This window comes from Mya arenaria, chromosome 12, assembly GCF_026914265.1.
Source record: "Mya arenaria isolate MELC-2E11 chromosome 12, ASM2691426v1".
Taxonomy (NCBI): Eukaryota; Metazoa; Mollusca; class Bivalvia; order Myida; family Myidae; genus Mya; species Mya arenaria.
In genome coordinates, this window is record NC_069133.1 from 55,380,675 (window position 1) to 55,396,478 (window position 15,804).

The 15,804-nt window shown below is 33.3% G+C and overlaps 1 protein-coding gene across 2 annotated transcripts in view; it reads right to left on the reverse strand.

Moving 5' to 3' along the window:
• The window catches only part of LOC128212013 (drebrin-like protein), an 18,171-nt gene continuing 2,367 nt past the window's right edge, over positions 1-15,804 (reverse strand). Inside the window, exons 6-13 of one of the 2 annotated variants that reach the window (XM_052917228.1) lie at positions 15,024-15,101; positions 14,592-14,678; positions 11,468-11,587; positions 10,989-11,176; positions 10,380-10,714; positions 9,473-9,490; positions 8,494-8,601; positions 1-7,644 (exon numbers count right to left, since the gene is read on the reverse strand). In XM_052917228.1, coding sequence (XP_052773188.1) covers positions 7,502-7,644; positions 8,494-8,601; positions 9,473-9,490; positions 10,380-10,714; positions 10,989-11,176; positions 11,468-11,587; positions 14,592-14,678; positions 15,024-15,101 — 1,077 coding nt within the window. In that variant the 3' untranslated portion in view covers positions 1-7,501. The remainder of the gene's footprint in view (positions 7,645-8,493; positions 8,602-9,472; positions 9,491-10,379; positions 10,715-10,988; positions 11,177-11,467; positions 11,588-14,591; positions 14,679-15,023; positions 15,102-15,804) is intronic. The other variant, XM_052917229.1, reaches the window with a different exon arrangement.

The window sequence follows — 15,804 nt, forward strand, 5'->3', positions numbered from 1 at the left end:
TTCATGATTCAAACATATTTATTAAGTACTGTAAACATATTGTTTCTTCTTACATGATAAGTTTAATTTAAATTATATATCATGTGACATAATTATTTCTAATCAATTAAATGCATATTAAGCATATAAGTGAAAGAGAAAATTAATAAACATAATAATATGCATGCATACATAACAATATCAAAAGCCATATGGTTGATTGTTGGGGACATTGATACCGGGCCTATCGATACCGGGAATTCTGAAGAGAGTATTATATTACCCGGTACCGTCTGTGACGTAAAACCCGGTATCAACATACTTTGGTAAATTTAACAGTGATACCGGCTTTTACCAATATCGATACCGGGTACCGGCTTTTAGAACCACCCTATATTTTTTATAATTTTTTATTTTAAATATTTTTTTATTTTATGTTTTCATTATTTTTTTTGGTCAAGATAGTGAATATATGTCATTTTAAAAAATATTCCACAATTTTTCATGAAATAAACTAAGTATATTAAAAAAAATACTGAGTAGAAATACCGCATCAAAAAACGTTCGATTTGGATAAATACGCGTCTTACTCAACGAGTTTTCAATATGTTCTATTGATTAGGTCCATTTGGAATTGATAATTTTTTGCACATGTTTACCATATATTTTTTATATATATATGTTACATGATAGCTTTATCATCTACGGGTTATCTGCCCTATTGTATATTTCTTATAACATGTATTCCTCCATAATATAACATGGTGCCGGAAGTGGGATTGTGTAACTCGAGGAAATTAGGTCACAATCTGAAAGGGATGAACAGCTGTGCAAATAAAGGGACACCATAAACATGGCCATTGCATAAGAAAGACTGTCATTTCAGCATTCAGGCATTTTGGGCCTATAGAGATGAATTATCTGTGACAAATGGCTTGGTCATGAAAGGTGAAAAACTAGTTATTCCTAGGATTCCTAGGATTCTTAGGTCACAGAGAAACTCCATCAGTCACCTGGGAATTGAAAAATGCTTATCCAGAGCAAGGTCAAATGACACTAATTAGCTCTGAGGTACCAGAATATCCGTTTCAAATGGCAGGGTGTGATTTGTTTTCACTGGATGAATAGAACTATCTGGTGATGTCAGATTACTATTCTAGGTATCCAATTGTACATGAGTTGTCAAACATGAAAAGTTCCACCGTCATTAGCAATATGAAAGACATTATGTCGCAATGGGGTATTTGTCAGAAAATAGTGACTGTTGGGGGTCCATGTTTTGCTAGCCAGGAATTTGACAAGTTTGCAGAGTCATGGGACTTTGTACAAGTAAAATGCAGTCCTTATCATAATCAGACAAATGGTTTGACTGAGGCCATGGTCAAGGTCTCAAAACGAATTTTGATAATGGCAAAACCGAACAAAACTAATCCCAGATTAGGTTTTCTTGAATATAGAACCACACCTCTCTCAGACATTGAATTCAGTCCAGCGCAGTTGTTAATGGTTAGGCAATTACGTTCCATTTTGCCAACTCTCCAGGAAAATTTGATTCCTTAAGTACCTCCACCTAATAAGGTCAAAAACAAAATTTCTGAGAGTAAGTCAAGATCGAAGCATAATCATGATAAAAATGCTAGAGTGCAGCAACCTTTAAAAGTAGGTGACACAGCTAGGATTCAGCGTCTTAATAAAACCTGGAGTCCAGCTACTGTGATTGGTCAACGCAATGAACGATCATATGTGGTCGAAACTGAGAACGGTCAAATTTACCACAGGAATCGGAGAGATTTAATGAGATCAAAAGAAATTTGTAGTAGTTCTAATGGTGCATTAATTCCTGATTCTGTATTGCCAGGTAATGAAGACTAGTGTGATTCGGCATGTTCTAAAACCTGGCCTGCTGACTCAACATTTTGTGTCAGGCCGGGCCAGGCAAGGCCAGATTTAATACAATTTGAGAGCACAAGCATCAAAAAGTGTTTTAATAATTGAATGCATGGGAATATTGTTAACACTAATCAGATATATTTTTGAAGTGCACAGAAGTGGGTTTACAAATAGTATCTTAAAATCAATATGTTCAAACTAAAGTTTAACGTACATATATTTTATTTTTTACATTCATATATATTTTATTTGTAATGATTATTTGATTTTTTTTTCTTTTTTCAAGATGTAGAAATTTTATCTAACATTACAGTTCATATAGTTTACCATCAAGTTGTTCAAAACTACATGCATAGTTCTATTCATTATAGAAAACCTGATTTCTGTGTTCTAAAATCTAAAACATGCAGTTTATTTTCCAAAGAAAGGTATATCATTGTGTTCCCGTATATTAAATGGTTTAACAATCAGTATGTATAAAATATGGCTTGGTCAAAACTACATGCATAGTTCTATTCATTATAGAAAACCTGATTTCTGTGTTCTAAAATCTAAAACATGCAGTTTATTTTCCAAAGAAAGGTATATCATTGTGTTCCAGTATATTAAATGGTTTAACAATCAGTATGTATAAAATATGGCTTGGTCAAAACTACATGCATAGTTGAATTCATTATAGAAAACCTGATTTCTGGTTACATACATATGTATTTCATTTGTGACCATTTTTATATGTTTTGTCTTAATTTAAGATGTAGAAATTCTATTTAACAGGTTATATAGTTGAACATCAAGTTGTTCAAAACTACATGCATACTTCAATTGAACACCTGATATTTGTGTATTTATCTTATAAGTTAATGAATTTATTTTTATCAACCACATTCTTTATAAAAATAAAACACAGTTTTTTTTATTTACATTAACTTGCACAAAACTCAGGTTTTCAATTGAGGTATACAAGAGTGGTCACAGACAGCTATATCCCCCGCCTCATGAGGGCATTTTTTTGTAATGAAAGCCAATCAATGGTAAGGGTAATTTCTCAGGAACATAAGAAATGTGTAAAATTAAGAAAGGGCAATAACTCTTCCTAAAATGGTCGAATCGCGAAAGCCCGACAGTATGCGCTGCATCACTATATAGTCATCAATCTGTGAAAGTTTGGTAGAAATCGCATGAAAAACGTAAGAGGAGTTGCGAAGAAACCAATTTTAAATGTAAAATAAATGAAGGGCTATAACTCTTTCAAAAATGGTCGAATCGCAAAAGCCCGACAATATGCACTGTGTCACAATATAGTCATCAATCTGTGAAAGTTTGGTAGAAATCGCATAAAAAACGTAAGAAGATTTGCGAAGAAACCAATTTTAAATGTAAAATAAGCAAAGGGCAATAACTCTTTCAAAAATGGTCAAATCGCAAAAGCCAGACTATATGCACTGCTTCACTTTATGATCATCAATCTGTGAAAGTTTGGTAGAAATTGCATGAAAAACGTAAGAGGGTTTGCGAAGAAACCAATTTTAAATATAAAATAAGCAAAGGGCAATAAAGCGGAGGATGAAAATATGGCCTGTCCTGGCCTGGCCGACACAAAATGCTGAGTCAGATTTTAGAACATGCCGTGCGATTCAAGCTTAGATAGAGCATTGTCCAACCAAGAAATGCCAGCAAGCAGCTCATCTACAAAAGTTAAAAATGGTAGCAGATGTGTAAATAGATAACAGAAACCATGGGATTTATTGATAACTAGTTAGTGACTGATAGTAAAATCATTAATAATAATTGGTGAAACGATTACCAATTACATCGACCGTTGTTGAACATATATTGATACAGTTGTTAATTCAAATGTATGTATATATTGGTTGTTATTTCAATATTGTGCATAGCTGTTCTTATAAAGATAATTTTGAATATTTTTCATTTATAAAAACAATGGAGATGTTACATGAAAGCCTTATCATCTAAGGGTTATCTGCTCTAGTGAGTTAAATACCTAGGCACAGCCACATGCTTATCAGTTCTAGTTTAGATATCGTACAATACATGTCGCAAAAAAATAGTTAGAGCACATTTTGTGCTGTTCTTATATTTATATGTATACCTCCATAACATAACAACACAGTACACAGTTTTCATAATTATCAATGAATGAAATATATCATATAAAAGAGTTAAGCATTCAAATATTCAACAGATTCATATAAAATTATGTGCTTGCAAATCAAAATAACAGAAAACAAAGCACAATAAAAGCCTAACATAAATCAGTTCACAAGGCTTGCATGTATTACCTGTCATCTCATTCACTTTCAATATTACACTAATGATAGATGTAAAGAAACCATTTATCATCATCCTAAATTGCTCCAACTGTATTTTTTTTGTTAAAATAATGCTATACCTAAGTTATAAGTTTAACAGTATATTTAAACATTATGTGTATATTCCTGGACTAAGATATCAACAATTTCATTCCATCTTGTTTATCAATATAACAGAATTAAAATGACTCCAACAACATGTAATCTTGTTTTATTATTTAAGGTACCGTAAGCATAAACCAATAAGCAATCAGAATTGAATTCCGAAGTCTTCTTAAACTGCTGCATTAAAAATCTTTGAGATAAACATGCATTTGTCAAACACAATGACATGAATATTAAATTGAATACCAACAAAGAAACAACATCTTTTGTTAAAGGTACATGTTTGATAATTAAATATTGATTTAAATGTCACATGGCACTGCTTTGTTTCCTTAAACATGTATATAGCTGTAAAAAATAAAATTACATGTACCGGTACATTGTAAACTTGAGTCTAGCAATTTATTCAAACACATTAATAGCTACATGTATAAGGTCGTGCAAATAGGCCATTAATGAATTACATGTTATGAAATAACTTGCTTGTAAGCCATTAACAAATAACATGTAATGCATTGCCTTGCATATAGGTCATTAATGCATAACATGTAAACAAATTACTTGTAGGCAATTAACAAATAAAATGTAATCCAGTTACTCACTTGTAGGCCATTAACAAAATAGATATAATCCAATAACTTGCTTGTAGGCCATAAACAAATAAGATGTTATCCAATAACTCGCTTGTAGGCCATTAACAAATAAGATGTAATCCATAAACTTGCTTGTAGGCCATTAACAAATAAAATGTAATCCAATAACTTGCTTGTACGCCATTAACAAATGAAATGTAATCCAATAACTGGCACATAGGCCATTAACAGACAACTCATTAAATATGCACCTTTTTTACAGATATATGAATTAGAACATAATACTTACATCAAGAGGTGGTAATATTTATTTTATCAAATGGTCTGATGATATATTAAAAAGATATTCTCTTATTTCTCCTTAATACGTACAGGTTTAACCAATAAGATCATTCTAACATGTTCTACCCTTATTCACAAATAGACAGTTTATTGGATGAAACCATGACTATCACAGATATTTTAATGGAATTGATACAGAAAATTGAATACCATAACTAATCATGCAGGTTATTACTACAGCATTTAACAACCCATGATTGGACAAAGACAATACATATAGAATGTTTATGGACTTTAAAATATTCATGTGTCACCAATATATGAAATATGATGCTCAAATATAGCACAATTGTACGAAATCCATCTCAGATAATGAAGCTTGTATGAGTATTACAAAGACACCTATATTTGTTCAAAATCACTTTATTACCTGATACATGAACAGTAAGGAAATTATCGTGTACCTGTACATAATTGCCTTCAATCAAGTAATGTTCATTCTAAATCAGAAGTTAATTGCCTTATTAATATTCATAGCAATTACAAACATACACTGATAACACAAAACCTTAACCGGAGAACAGTAGTCACAAACATTTGCATAGGTCAACATATACTGCACCAACAGTGTGTAGACACTGGTATATGTATTAAACCACACTTCACTGCCATAACCATGGAGAATTAAGGGAAATGCCATCATAATCATTGCCACTGTGTTTTGAACAATTGGAAATTTAGCAAAATGGTAATATAATGACACACAATTGAGCTACATGACACAATTTCGAGCCTTCGAACATTCACTTGCTTTAATTTCATCCTAATATTGAATCTTTATGGAACATAGAAAAAAAAAAAGTTTGATGACAGTATTTTTAAATAATTGGGTTGTTTGAAACAGTGAATGCAGTTGACTTTCGTAGGAACTATGGAAACATCAGTCAAGTAATTTACGTTAATCGCAAAAAGAAAATGATGCCTCAAAGACAATCCTTTTAAAGAAACAAGTTTGGAAGAAATTAAAACACATTAAACAATTAATTAATTTTGGTAATTTTCATTAATGCTTATTTCATTTGTAATAATTATTTCCAAAGAACCAAAATCGTGCAATGTAGCCAAATTGATAGAAAAAGCTGCCTGAGACATATTAATTATCCTTTATTTTCATGATTCCATGTAAAGGCCATGCATTCAGCTCTATAAAGCATACTATGAAAGCTAAACAAACTTTAGTCACATTGAAATAAGATGCAGATAAAACATTTTGGTTTTCCATTTATCCATTTAGACTGCTATTTTCAATTAAGAAACTATAACTGAAAGTCATTTCTGTATTACATGTGTTACTCAAACCAGTTTTTACCAGTACTAGAATTTTCATTAAAGGGATCTCTCACAGCAACTTTTAGGGAAAATGTTTAACTGAGTCGTAGTAAAACTAGGTCACTGAAAGCTTTCATCACGCAGGAAATGTCCAAATCTTTTTTTCGAAATATTTGACTTTGAACTGCATTCATACTAGGATGGGGAAGAAAATAGAACCCATCCCCAGGTGTCATTACTTCAATACATTTTAATCCTCTTGACAGAACTGCCTGTGCTCGCTCTACATTTATAACGGGATACTTGCTTGGATAGTGATATATTTTGGCAAAGATCAATATGTTTCAAGTCTCTCAATGTTGATTGTACGAAATATGCATTTTGTTGCAAACTATGATACTGTCACTTAAATTCATGGATATAAATCATTAAATAAAAAGGTGTATAATATCATAAGAGGACATACTTACCCGTTCGTACAATAAATTTCTATGCAAAAGTACATGGAGGAAAAGAAGTTCTCAAAAGTACATCAACATTGTATACAAAATATATACAAAATATATTTATGGCATCTATTACCTTGGTTTACTATTTCAATAATCATAATCCTAACAAATACCCCTCATAAAAAAGAGCAGTATAAAAAATATTAATACAGTAGAATGCTTTAATTTTACCCCTTATGAGAAAAGAGCAGTATACAAAATATTAATACAGTAGAAGGATTTAACATGTGTTTTATTTTTGCTTACATCCACGACTCCATCAATTGCGTATTTAAAACTTTTCTAAATGAAAACATAAAAACTGTCATGTTTACAGAAGCAATTCATATAGACATGTCACACTTTTTTGCAATTACTTAACTTTGCCAAAATGGTTGAAATACAAAAATAGCTTAAAAAGACCTTCTAAATTTATAGCAATCCAAAATGTATCAAAATGAAACAAATACATCAAGACACCAGTAGTCTTTGAACACGAAGGGTATCAGCTTTGAATAATTTCAACGTAGTTGGCGGGAAACATTCCTCGTGAGCCGTTAGGGGCAGTGCCAATCCACCAACCTTCGTCTATTTGTTCGACATGTGTGAGGACATCATCTGGGTCAAAGGTTACCTCAGTGTCATCAGCTAAAAATAATAAAATACTAGGTCATTTTTTATTTTTTTTTACATTATCTTCATAAGAATCATACCTGCATTGCTAGTATGACATATTCTATGGAGTAAAAGAATTATTGTCATAGCCTTTGTGATGTTTTGGATGGCATAGACAATGACAGTATCGCTGCACAAAATTTTTACCATTGGATACCCAATAGTATGAAAGATATTCACATGAAACATTTTACCAGTGAGGATATGCATATGTGTTTAATATAAAAGGTCCTTTACTCTGGGCCATAATAATACTGGCCAATCTTTAGGGTTGTTCTGGTGGGATATATGTACTAGGGTCAACACAAATAGCAACTAACATACCCAGAGATTAAAGTGTTACTTTAATTAGAATTTTGCTAATCACAGCTTTTTATTTATATTCAAGCATAAATTGGAAGGCCTTAGGTTAAGCAATAAGTAACAACTGACTAACGGCCACAGGTGTAAGGGCTGCGGGCTTTGGGCAATAAGGATGGATACTTCAGCCATTCCAATTACCTTCTGACATAAGAGAGAACTAGGTTCACACAAGCCTGGTAGTGGTTTATTGCACACACAGCCCCTTGTGGTTTAAGGGGTCACCTGTTCATGTGTGTGGACGGAGTTTACCAAAAATTCACGGCAATGACAACTACCTTCTGACAAAAGAGTGAAAAGGGTACTCACAAGCCTGGTAGTCATATAAGGCAATACAGCACAGCCCCTTGCCCTCTATAGGTGCCCTTTTAGGGGCCACTTGTTCATGTGTGTGGACAGGGTTTACCAAATGTACACAGTGATTACAACTAGGTTCTGACAAAGAGTGAAGACGGTACTCACAAGCCTGATAGTCGTATAATGCAATACAACACAGTCCCTTGCCCTCAGGTGCCGCAGGCTCGGGGTTGGGGACATCTGGGGCCTGTACTGCTTGGATGTCTTGCTCCACTGAAACAATGGCATTACAGTTACTGTAGATAGGTCTTTTCTCATAATTGTTTGGTTTTGCATGCTTTTGTAAAAATAACAATTTGTGACGATATTTCCTATTCATTCAAAAGCAATAATATATTTAATATTTTGTAGGTTTGCAAGATATGACAAATACTAGTACACAATTAAGTTCTTCCAATGGTGTTATTCAAAGGGAATAAAAGGAAGATTTTTGTGTTGTTATTGTCATATTTGATAATTTTAATTATTATGACTATCATTTACATTATTTGAGCGTACATCATCTATTCTTTACTAACAACTTGAAAAGTTCTATGACAGTCTTTGTTAACAGATATGCAGATATATTCATATAAACTGTACATGAGAAAAAGGACAGGCATCATACAAGATATTTTATTGAATGTTGTTTGTCCATGAAGGTTGTATAAAGGTCAAACATGCTCTGTGGATAATAAAGTGGTTGCGATAAACTCCTTGATATTGTGTATATGAAGCCACTCGTACAAGTTCAAGTTGTCGTTGGCATAAAAAGCATGGTTTGCAAGGGTATCGGTAGGATCATCAACTCGCACTTAAAACTATGTCCAAGCCAACTTTTCCATGTATCACGTAGATCATAAATTGTACATGTGTCTTTAATACCAACTCCACCCTTTAAACTTGTACAAAGTACACATACCTGGATGACAAAGCACTCAAAAAGTAGTCCACATACAAGTTTGGATTTTGCAATCATTATTTACATGTACTTAGAAATGTAAAAATTAAATATAATTGCAAGAAAACAGCCAAAGACATTGTATAGAACATGTTTATATGCGTATAACAGGCAGTTGCCTTGTTCATGTAGAAGACAGTTTACCTGCTGGCTTTGATTTTCCTAGAATCAAATATATTAAAAAGCAGAAAACAATATTCTAAATGTAAATCAATAAAAAATATAATACTATTTAAATAATGGTTCTACCTACATGTATTTATCATTGGCTACAGAGAAACATATTTTCTAAGCCTCCTTATTATAATGTATTTAAGCAATAACAGGAACAAGAGGTTCATATTTGCCTCCTTGATTACATTCCTTGTTGAATTTGTATTGTCATATATATACTCTGTGTATTCGCAATGTTCTTTTTTAATTTTCCTAGACTTAAACTTGGTCTATGGTGCAATTTAACTAACAAGAGTGCCGAAGAGAGAACATCAACGCTCGTCTGTACTTTGTAGTCAATAAGGGGCATAACTTAACACTTATTACCCGGTAGAGCAAGAGTTATGGGTTTTTCTACGCATGTGAACATTATCACTGGTAATGTAATAGAAAGTTTCATGTTATTATCTTGCACAGTTTAAAGGTTATGGCCAATTTAAAGTGTTTTGCTTCAATTGTTCAAATTATGAAGGGGCACAACTTGACAATTATTAAAACCTAAGTAATGGGCCTTGCTACAATGTGCATTTTGCCACTAGTAATATTTGCATGTCTTGAACGGGTTTTGAAGTATGGTCAAGGTTAATTTTTTTGCACAATGAAGCTAACAACGCAGATGACACCAAGAATACGACAATAACTTCACAATATTTTCTACCAAAACAACGGATTCCATTCATATGAAAGTGGCCGAGTTCAACACACAAGATAATGGGATGTATGAATGTACAGACATATATATATGCCTCCTATAAATTTGTTGGGGCATAAAATAAAAATATTTAACAACTATGTATATAAACTAATGGTTGTATGTGGCCTTTATCAAAAAATTTACCTTCCTCTCCCCAGTCTTCATCAGCCTCCTCCTCATCTGAGTCTCCATGTCTGGGTGGTAGGTTTTCTGCCAGCAGGTTTTTTCCAGCTGGGGGTTGGGTTGGTGCCTGAGCAGGTGGTGGAGAAGGTTGCCTCTTTGGTGGGGGACTTGGCTCCCTTGGGGGTGGAGAAGCTTCTCGCTGAGGGGGTGGGGACGGCTGCCTCTGTGGGGGTGGGGAGGGCTCACGGGCCGGTTGAGTGGGAGGGGGAGAAGGCTGTTTGCGTGGAAGCTGGATGGGCTGTCTGGCAGCTGGGGGCTCCTCCTGGTCCACCTCACCAAAATTGTGCTTCAGTTGCCTGAAAACATGTCAAAGTTTGAAATGTTTATATTTTACTAGCATTCAACATATAAAAAATAACAGTTAGTAACGGTAGCATAATAAATCTAGATCTCATTCATCTACTTCAATAATATGCATTATGTAATGATAACAACTTGGTCAAGAACAGACTGTCAGCACAATAAATTGGACATAAGAGCTCTAGAGAGCCTCTGTAAGCTTAAGGCATTCATTTTTTGCAAGACGTTTAGATGACTTAAAGTTCATTATAATTGCAGTTATCAAAGTACCTTCTGGGTGGTGGGGGTCGATCCTCTGTGTCCTCAGACTGTGACTCTTTCCTCTTGAAATATGAGCGAGCAGTCGATGTTTTGGCCGATGCGAGCTTCTCGGCCTCTGCAGCCCTTTCCCGTCGCAGCTGGTCAGCACGGTGACCACGTTCTTCTTCATCTCGTGCTGCCTGCTCCTGGTCGAGCTCCTGAAATTATTAATTGTCTATGTAAATCAAAATGTACAGATTTTAGTGTTATTTTATTTTCAGAGTAATTCAATCTAGGGAAGGATCCAAATGATCCATCAATACAATACAATTCCATACAATGTAAGAACCTAATATTGGGTTAATTTACCTTCAATGTGTGCTTAGAAATTACAGTAAAATCATAGAAGTATTAAAATTTATAGCTGTTTTAAATGTTGAGTTATAAATCTAAAAACTTATTGCCAAAGCAGAATGATTTTAAGCAATGGTCATGTGTAATAACCCCACCCATTGTTTTTTCTGCTGTTGGTCGTCAGACTGGCTGGCACGTCTCTCTGCCGCCCTCTGCTGGTTGATGGCCTTCATACGCTCCTGCAACTGCCGCTCCCGCTCTTCCGCCTCCTTCGCCTGCGTAAAAAAAGGATAGTATATGAGTGGGTATTTTATATAAAAACTAAGAAAGGAAGTTTGCTTGAGTTGGTCAAAGATCCCCTTAAAGTTAAGCCAAGTTTTTATTCTTTCTGTTCCAATTTATCATGAATTTTAAGGTCAAATAGCAATAAAATAACAAAGAAAATCATTTAGTGAGAAATCCATTATTTTCTAAAATATATGAAATAACATCTTGGGAAAGGACAAAGTTTACATAAAGGTAAAGGCTAAGGGCTTCTAAAACCCGGCAATTTGCCGGTCTGGACCAATTTTGACTTTGCCAGACCGGTTACAGTTACAGAAAATGGCTAAATAATCGGTCCGAAAGCGGTTTTTTTCAATTTCAGTTTATAATAGGCTATAAATTGTGCTAGGGCCATGTGTTTAAATGGATGATATACATGTGGAAAAGTGTGTGAAAGGAAGGGAAGCTACTGTGTATCTCAAATATGGACAATGCTTATATTGAAGTGTATGGATATGAATGGTATCTGCAAGTGTATACCACTTCAGCCTCAGTTTCATCTTTCGGTTTGGTCTCCTTGATAATATAAATTGTACAGACTTTTAGCAGAATACATAGTGAGGTTTTAAATCTAAATGGTATAGATCTGAACAAACAGCAGCTTACAAACAAGAAAGTAATAGTCTAAATAGAGTCTGTCAAACAATCATGATCTTACATGAACAAATCTTTCTTACATAACTCATATGAGATTATGCATGATCAGCCAATTCCATACTCTGGAATCAGTGTTTGTATGTCCTTTACAACAAGGCAAAGCAATAAACAGTAAAACAAAGCTCTTATTCTGGGAATGGGATGTTTCTACAGGCAACACAAAACATGTTGTTCTTGGCAATCTGTGAGCTAAGTTTCATGTAAAAAACTTGAACGATTTTCAAGATGTGGCCAAGGTTAAGGATTTTGCACCCTGATGCCAACATTGACAACACCAACGATATGACAATACCTCAAAACAATGATGACAACATCAATGCTACCACAACACCTCCCAAAAAAGACAATCCAATAAAACAAGAGAATTGCAAGAAACTAACATACAAAGATTGTATACAAATGCTATAACAAAACATGTTAATATAAACAAACTAGCACAGATTACACTGAGGCTACTGAGAGTAAAAGAAAACTTCATTGTACTGGTATGAAGAAGCAATGTAAAACACTGATTGTTCAGAACTTTGCTTAAGTTATTGATGTTATTAACATCATCATTATTGACTTTATTTCTTAGGAAGTTTTACTGATACACTATACACTAGTGTAAGTGATCTGCAGAGCTTCTTACAAATTTTGATACAACTGAATACGCCGTGCTATTATTTATTGAAACATATCAGCGCATCATCAATAAATTTCATCAAAAACTTCAGCAAAGTTACGAATAATCAGCCTAATATTTCAATATCCACTCTGAACTAGTACTTTAAACAATATGCCCACACCAAAAAGCCAGAGAGTGTATATATGCAAAGAAATACAAAAAATCTGTAACACACTTGTTTAAGAATACAATTTACTAGACATTTTAAAGGTACTTTTACGTTTTATAGGGTCAGACATGAAAATGTGTAATGGGAACTAACTGATTCTAACACAGTGAGACTTTCCACCTTTTTGTGAATGGGGCCAGGGCCCTAAGAATTGTGGATGTAGCTATAAAATACCTAAAATTGTGAATTTACCCTAGTGTATTCCAAACAAAAAACACAGAAAGCCCCTTTTTAGATCATAAATTTAAATAATTTTAAGAGAATAAGACTGCATTTGAACACATTTGTATTAGTTTTATTAAGTGTTAAAACTGTATTGTTTCTTTTTTTTATTTAGGATTGTGAATTTTGAGTCCAATATTTGTGAAAAGATTTTTTTTATTTTGAATGGTGCCAAACTTCATCCCCATTCAATCCGCAAGAAATGCTGTAACATTTGTAAATTTTCATCACATGTTCAAGGGGTAAATCATTTTTTCATAAAATGTATGAAAATATGACAGAAAATGATTTATTTGGTTGAAAAGTGTTGTTAGTAATGCTATTGATAGAAAATGAATTTTAGACTTAACTTTACAAACCTCCGTTCAAATAACTACCTGTCAGTTGCTTTATGGTCTTGTTTTCATCAAAACAAATTTAAAACATGTTTGAAAAAAAGTTTCCAACATGAAATTTGTGATTAAGTCCCTTCAACCAATTAAAAAGCATCTACAGATCTAAGTAAATGTACTTGCTTAAAAGATGTAAGTTTTAATTCTACAAAGAGATTAAAATAACCCATGCATAAAAATATGTTAAACAATATATCATAGAGCTATTATCACACATCCACACCAAAAAAGGAAAGATATGAACAGTCAATCACACAATCCCAAATTGGGATTCCTAATAAGCAGGAATGAATCTTATAGTTACTTAAATACTTAAAGACGTTATAGTTAGTTAATTAAATGTAGTCATTAAGTTCGGCATTAATTTTAACGTTTTATTCATAAAAAAGTGTAAACTACCTTTACGTACCACGGACCTTAAATATATGTCGTGTCATAGGTGCAGCTATATTATAATTAGTGAAAGGAAACTGTGACATCATTTTTCAAGATTACGCTAAATTTACTACAAGACGTTTTCTTCTTTTCACCGCTTGTATTTTCATAACATACAAGGGATTCAAAATAAAATATCATTGAAAAAGACAATATTAATTTTGTGTGCGTGTACTGTCAGTATGAGAACTATAACGAAGGTGCACACCACAGAAACTGACATCTACTCAATGACATGCACGCAGGCCCGAACCTTGATGCCATGCCAAGTGTTTTTACATAGACTATTACTGAAAAAGACAGAATCAATATTGTGATTAGTGTTAGTTCTATAGCAAGCGCTTACACCAGAAAGTCTAGACTGTTAATACACAGATCTACATGACATCTATTACATGCATGTTGTCGTGTACCTCACGAGCCTTGCGCTCACTATCTAGCGACTGTTGACGTTCCAACAATGTGCGTCTCTCAATGTCCTGTCTCTCATGTTCCTCCGTCTGGTTGTATTGTAGAGTGGTCACAGTTAGATTTATGATTGTACATTAAAAGCTAGCTCAAGATATGAATTATACAAAATTTTGAGACTACGACAGTTTGACTGTATTCATAAATTGTTGTAAATTAAATATTGCCATGAGAAAAATAGAGTTTTTCTTTCTTAAGATATAGTACATAAAGAACTCTTGATATGGAATAAAAACTTTTTACAGATCATTTCTAATGAAAATGTTCAGTAAAGTAATTTTATTACCACATCAAAATTTCATGATTACAACATTCAAAATTTTAAAGTAAAGTTATTTCCAACATCAGGTTTAAGCTTTAGAGAACACACCACCTACCTCAGTTTTAGCCCAGAACTTGTCCCTTTGTTTAATGTTAATATCCCGAGCTGCCTGCGTTTTCTGGTACACAGACCCCTGAAATTACATAAAAAACTGGCACTGTAGTAGTCTTACAATTATAAATGAGCATTCTTAAAAGTGTGTAAATGAGCATTCTTAAAAGTGTGTAACATGAATTTTGCTCTATATAACTGGTTTAAAAGGAATATATTTGCACCAAATATTTATTTGTTTTGTAATGAATCCCAGGACAATTATTTAATAAAATGTTTTACTCTTTCATATCATAATTGTAAAAAAAATACCAAAATGTAAAAAAAAACGAGTCGGAGACCGGGTTCTAACCAGTGTTGCCAAAATTGCAGTTCATTGTTGTATCCACTGTGCTACAAAGGCTTACTCTAACTTGTTGGAATATTTAAGCTATATACCTAACTTGGTAATATCAAGTGATAACATCGACTAACCAATCATGCATAAGAATAAATTCTACTAGGTAGACATACCTAGTAATCTTTTTTAATGGAAAAATACGAAAAATAAATTAATTGTAACTATGTGGTACTTCAAGTTAGTTTCAACACATTGATAACAGGTTTATGTCCGGCCTTGATCCATCAAGTCCAATTCAAATCAAGTACAACAGCTATGGCCTGTATAATAGCTTCCTGTACATTATGATTAAAGAATACAGTCTACATTTATTTGTCATATACTTTAATCAGAAGTATCACAAGGAAATAACTCAACAAACTTAAATCTGCAAAATATCCATACA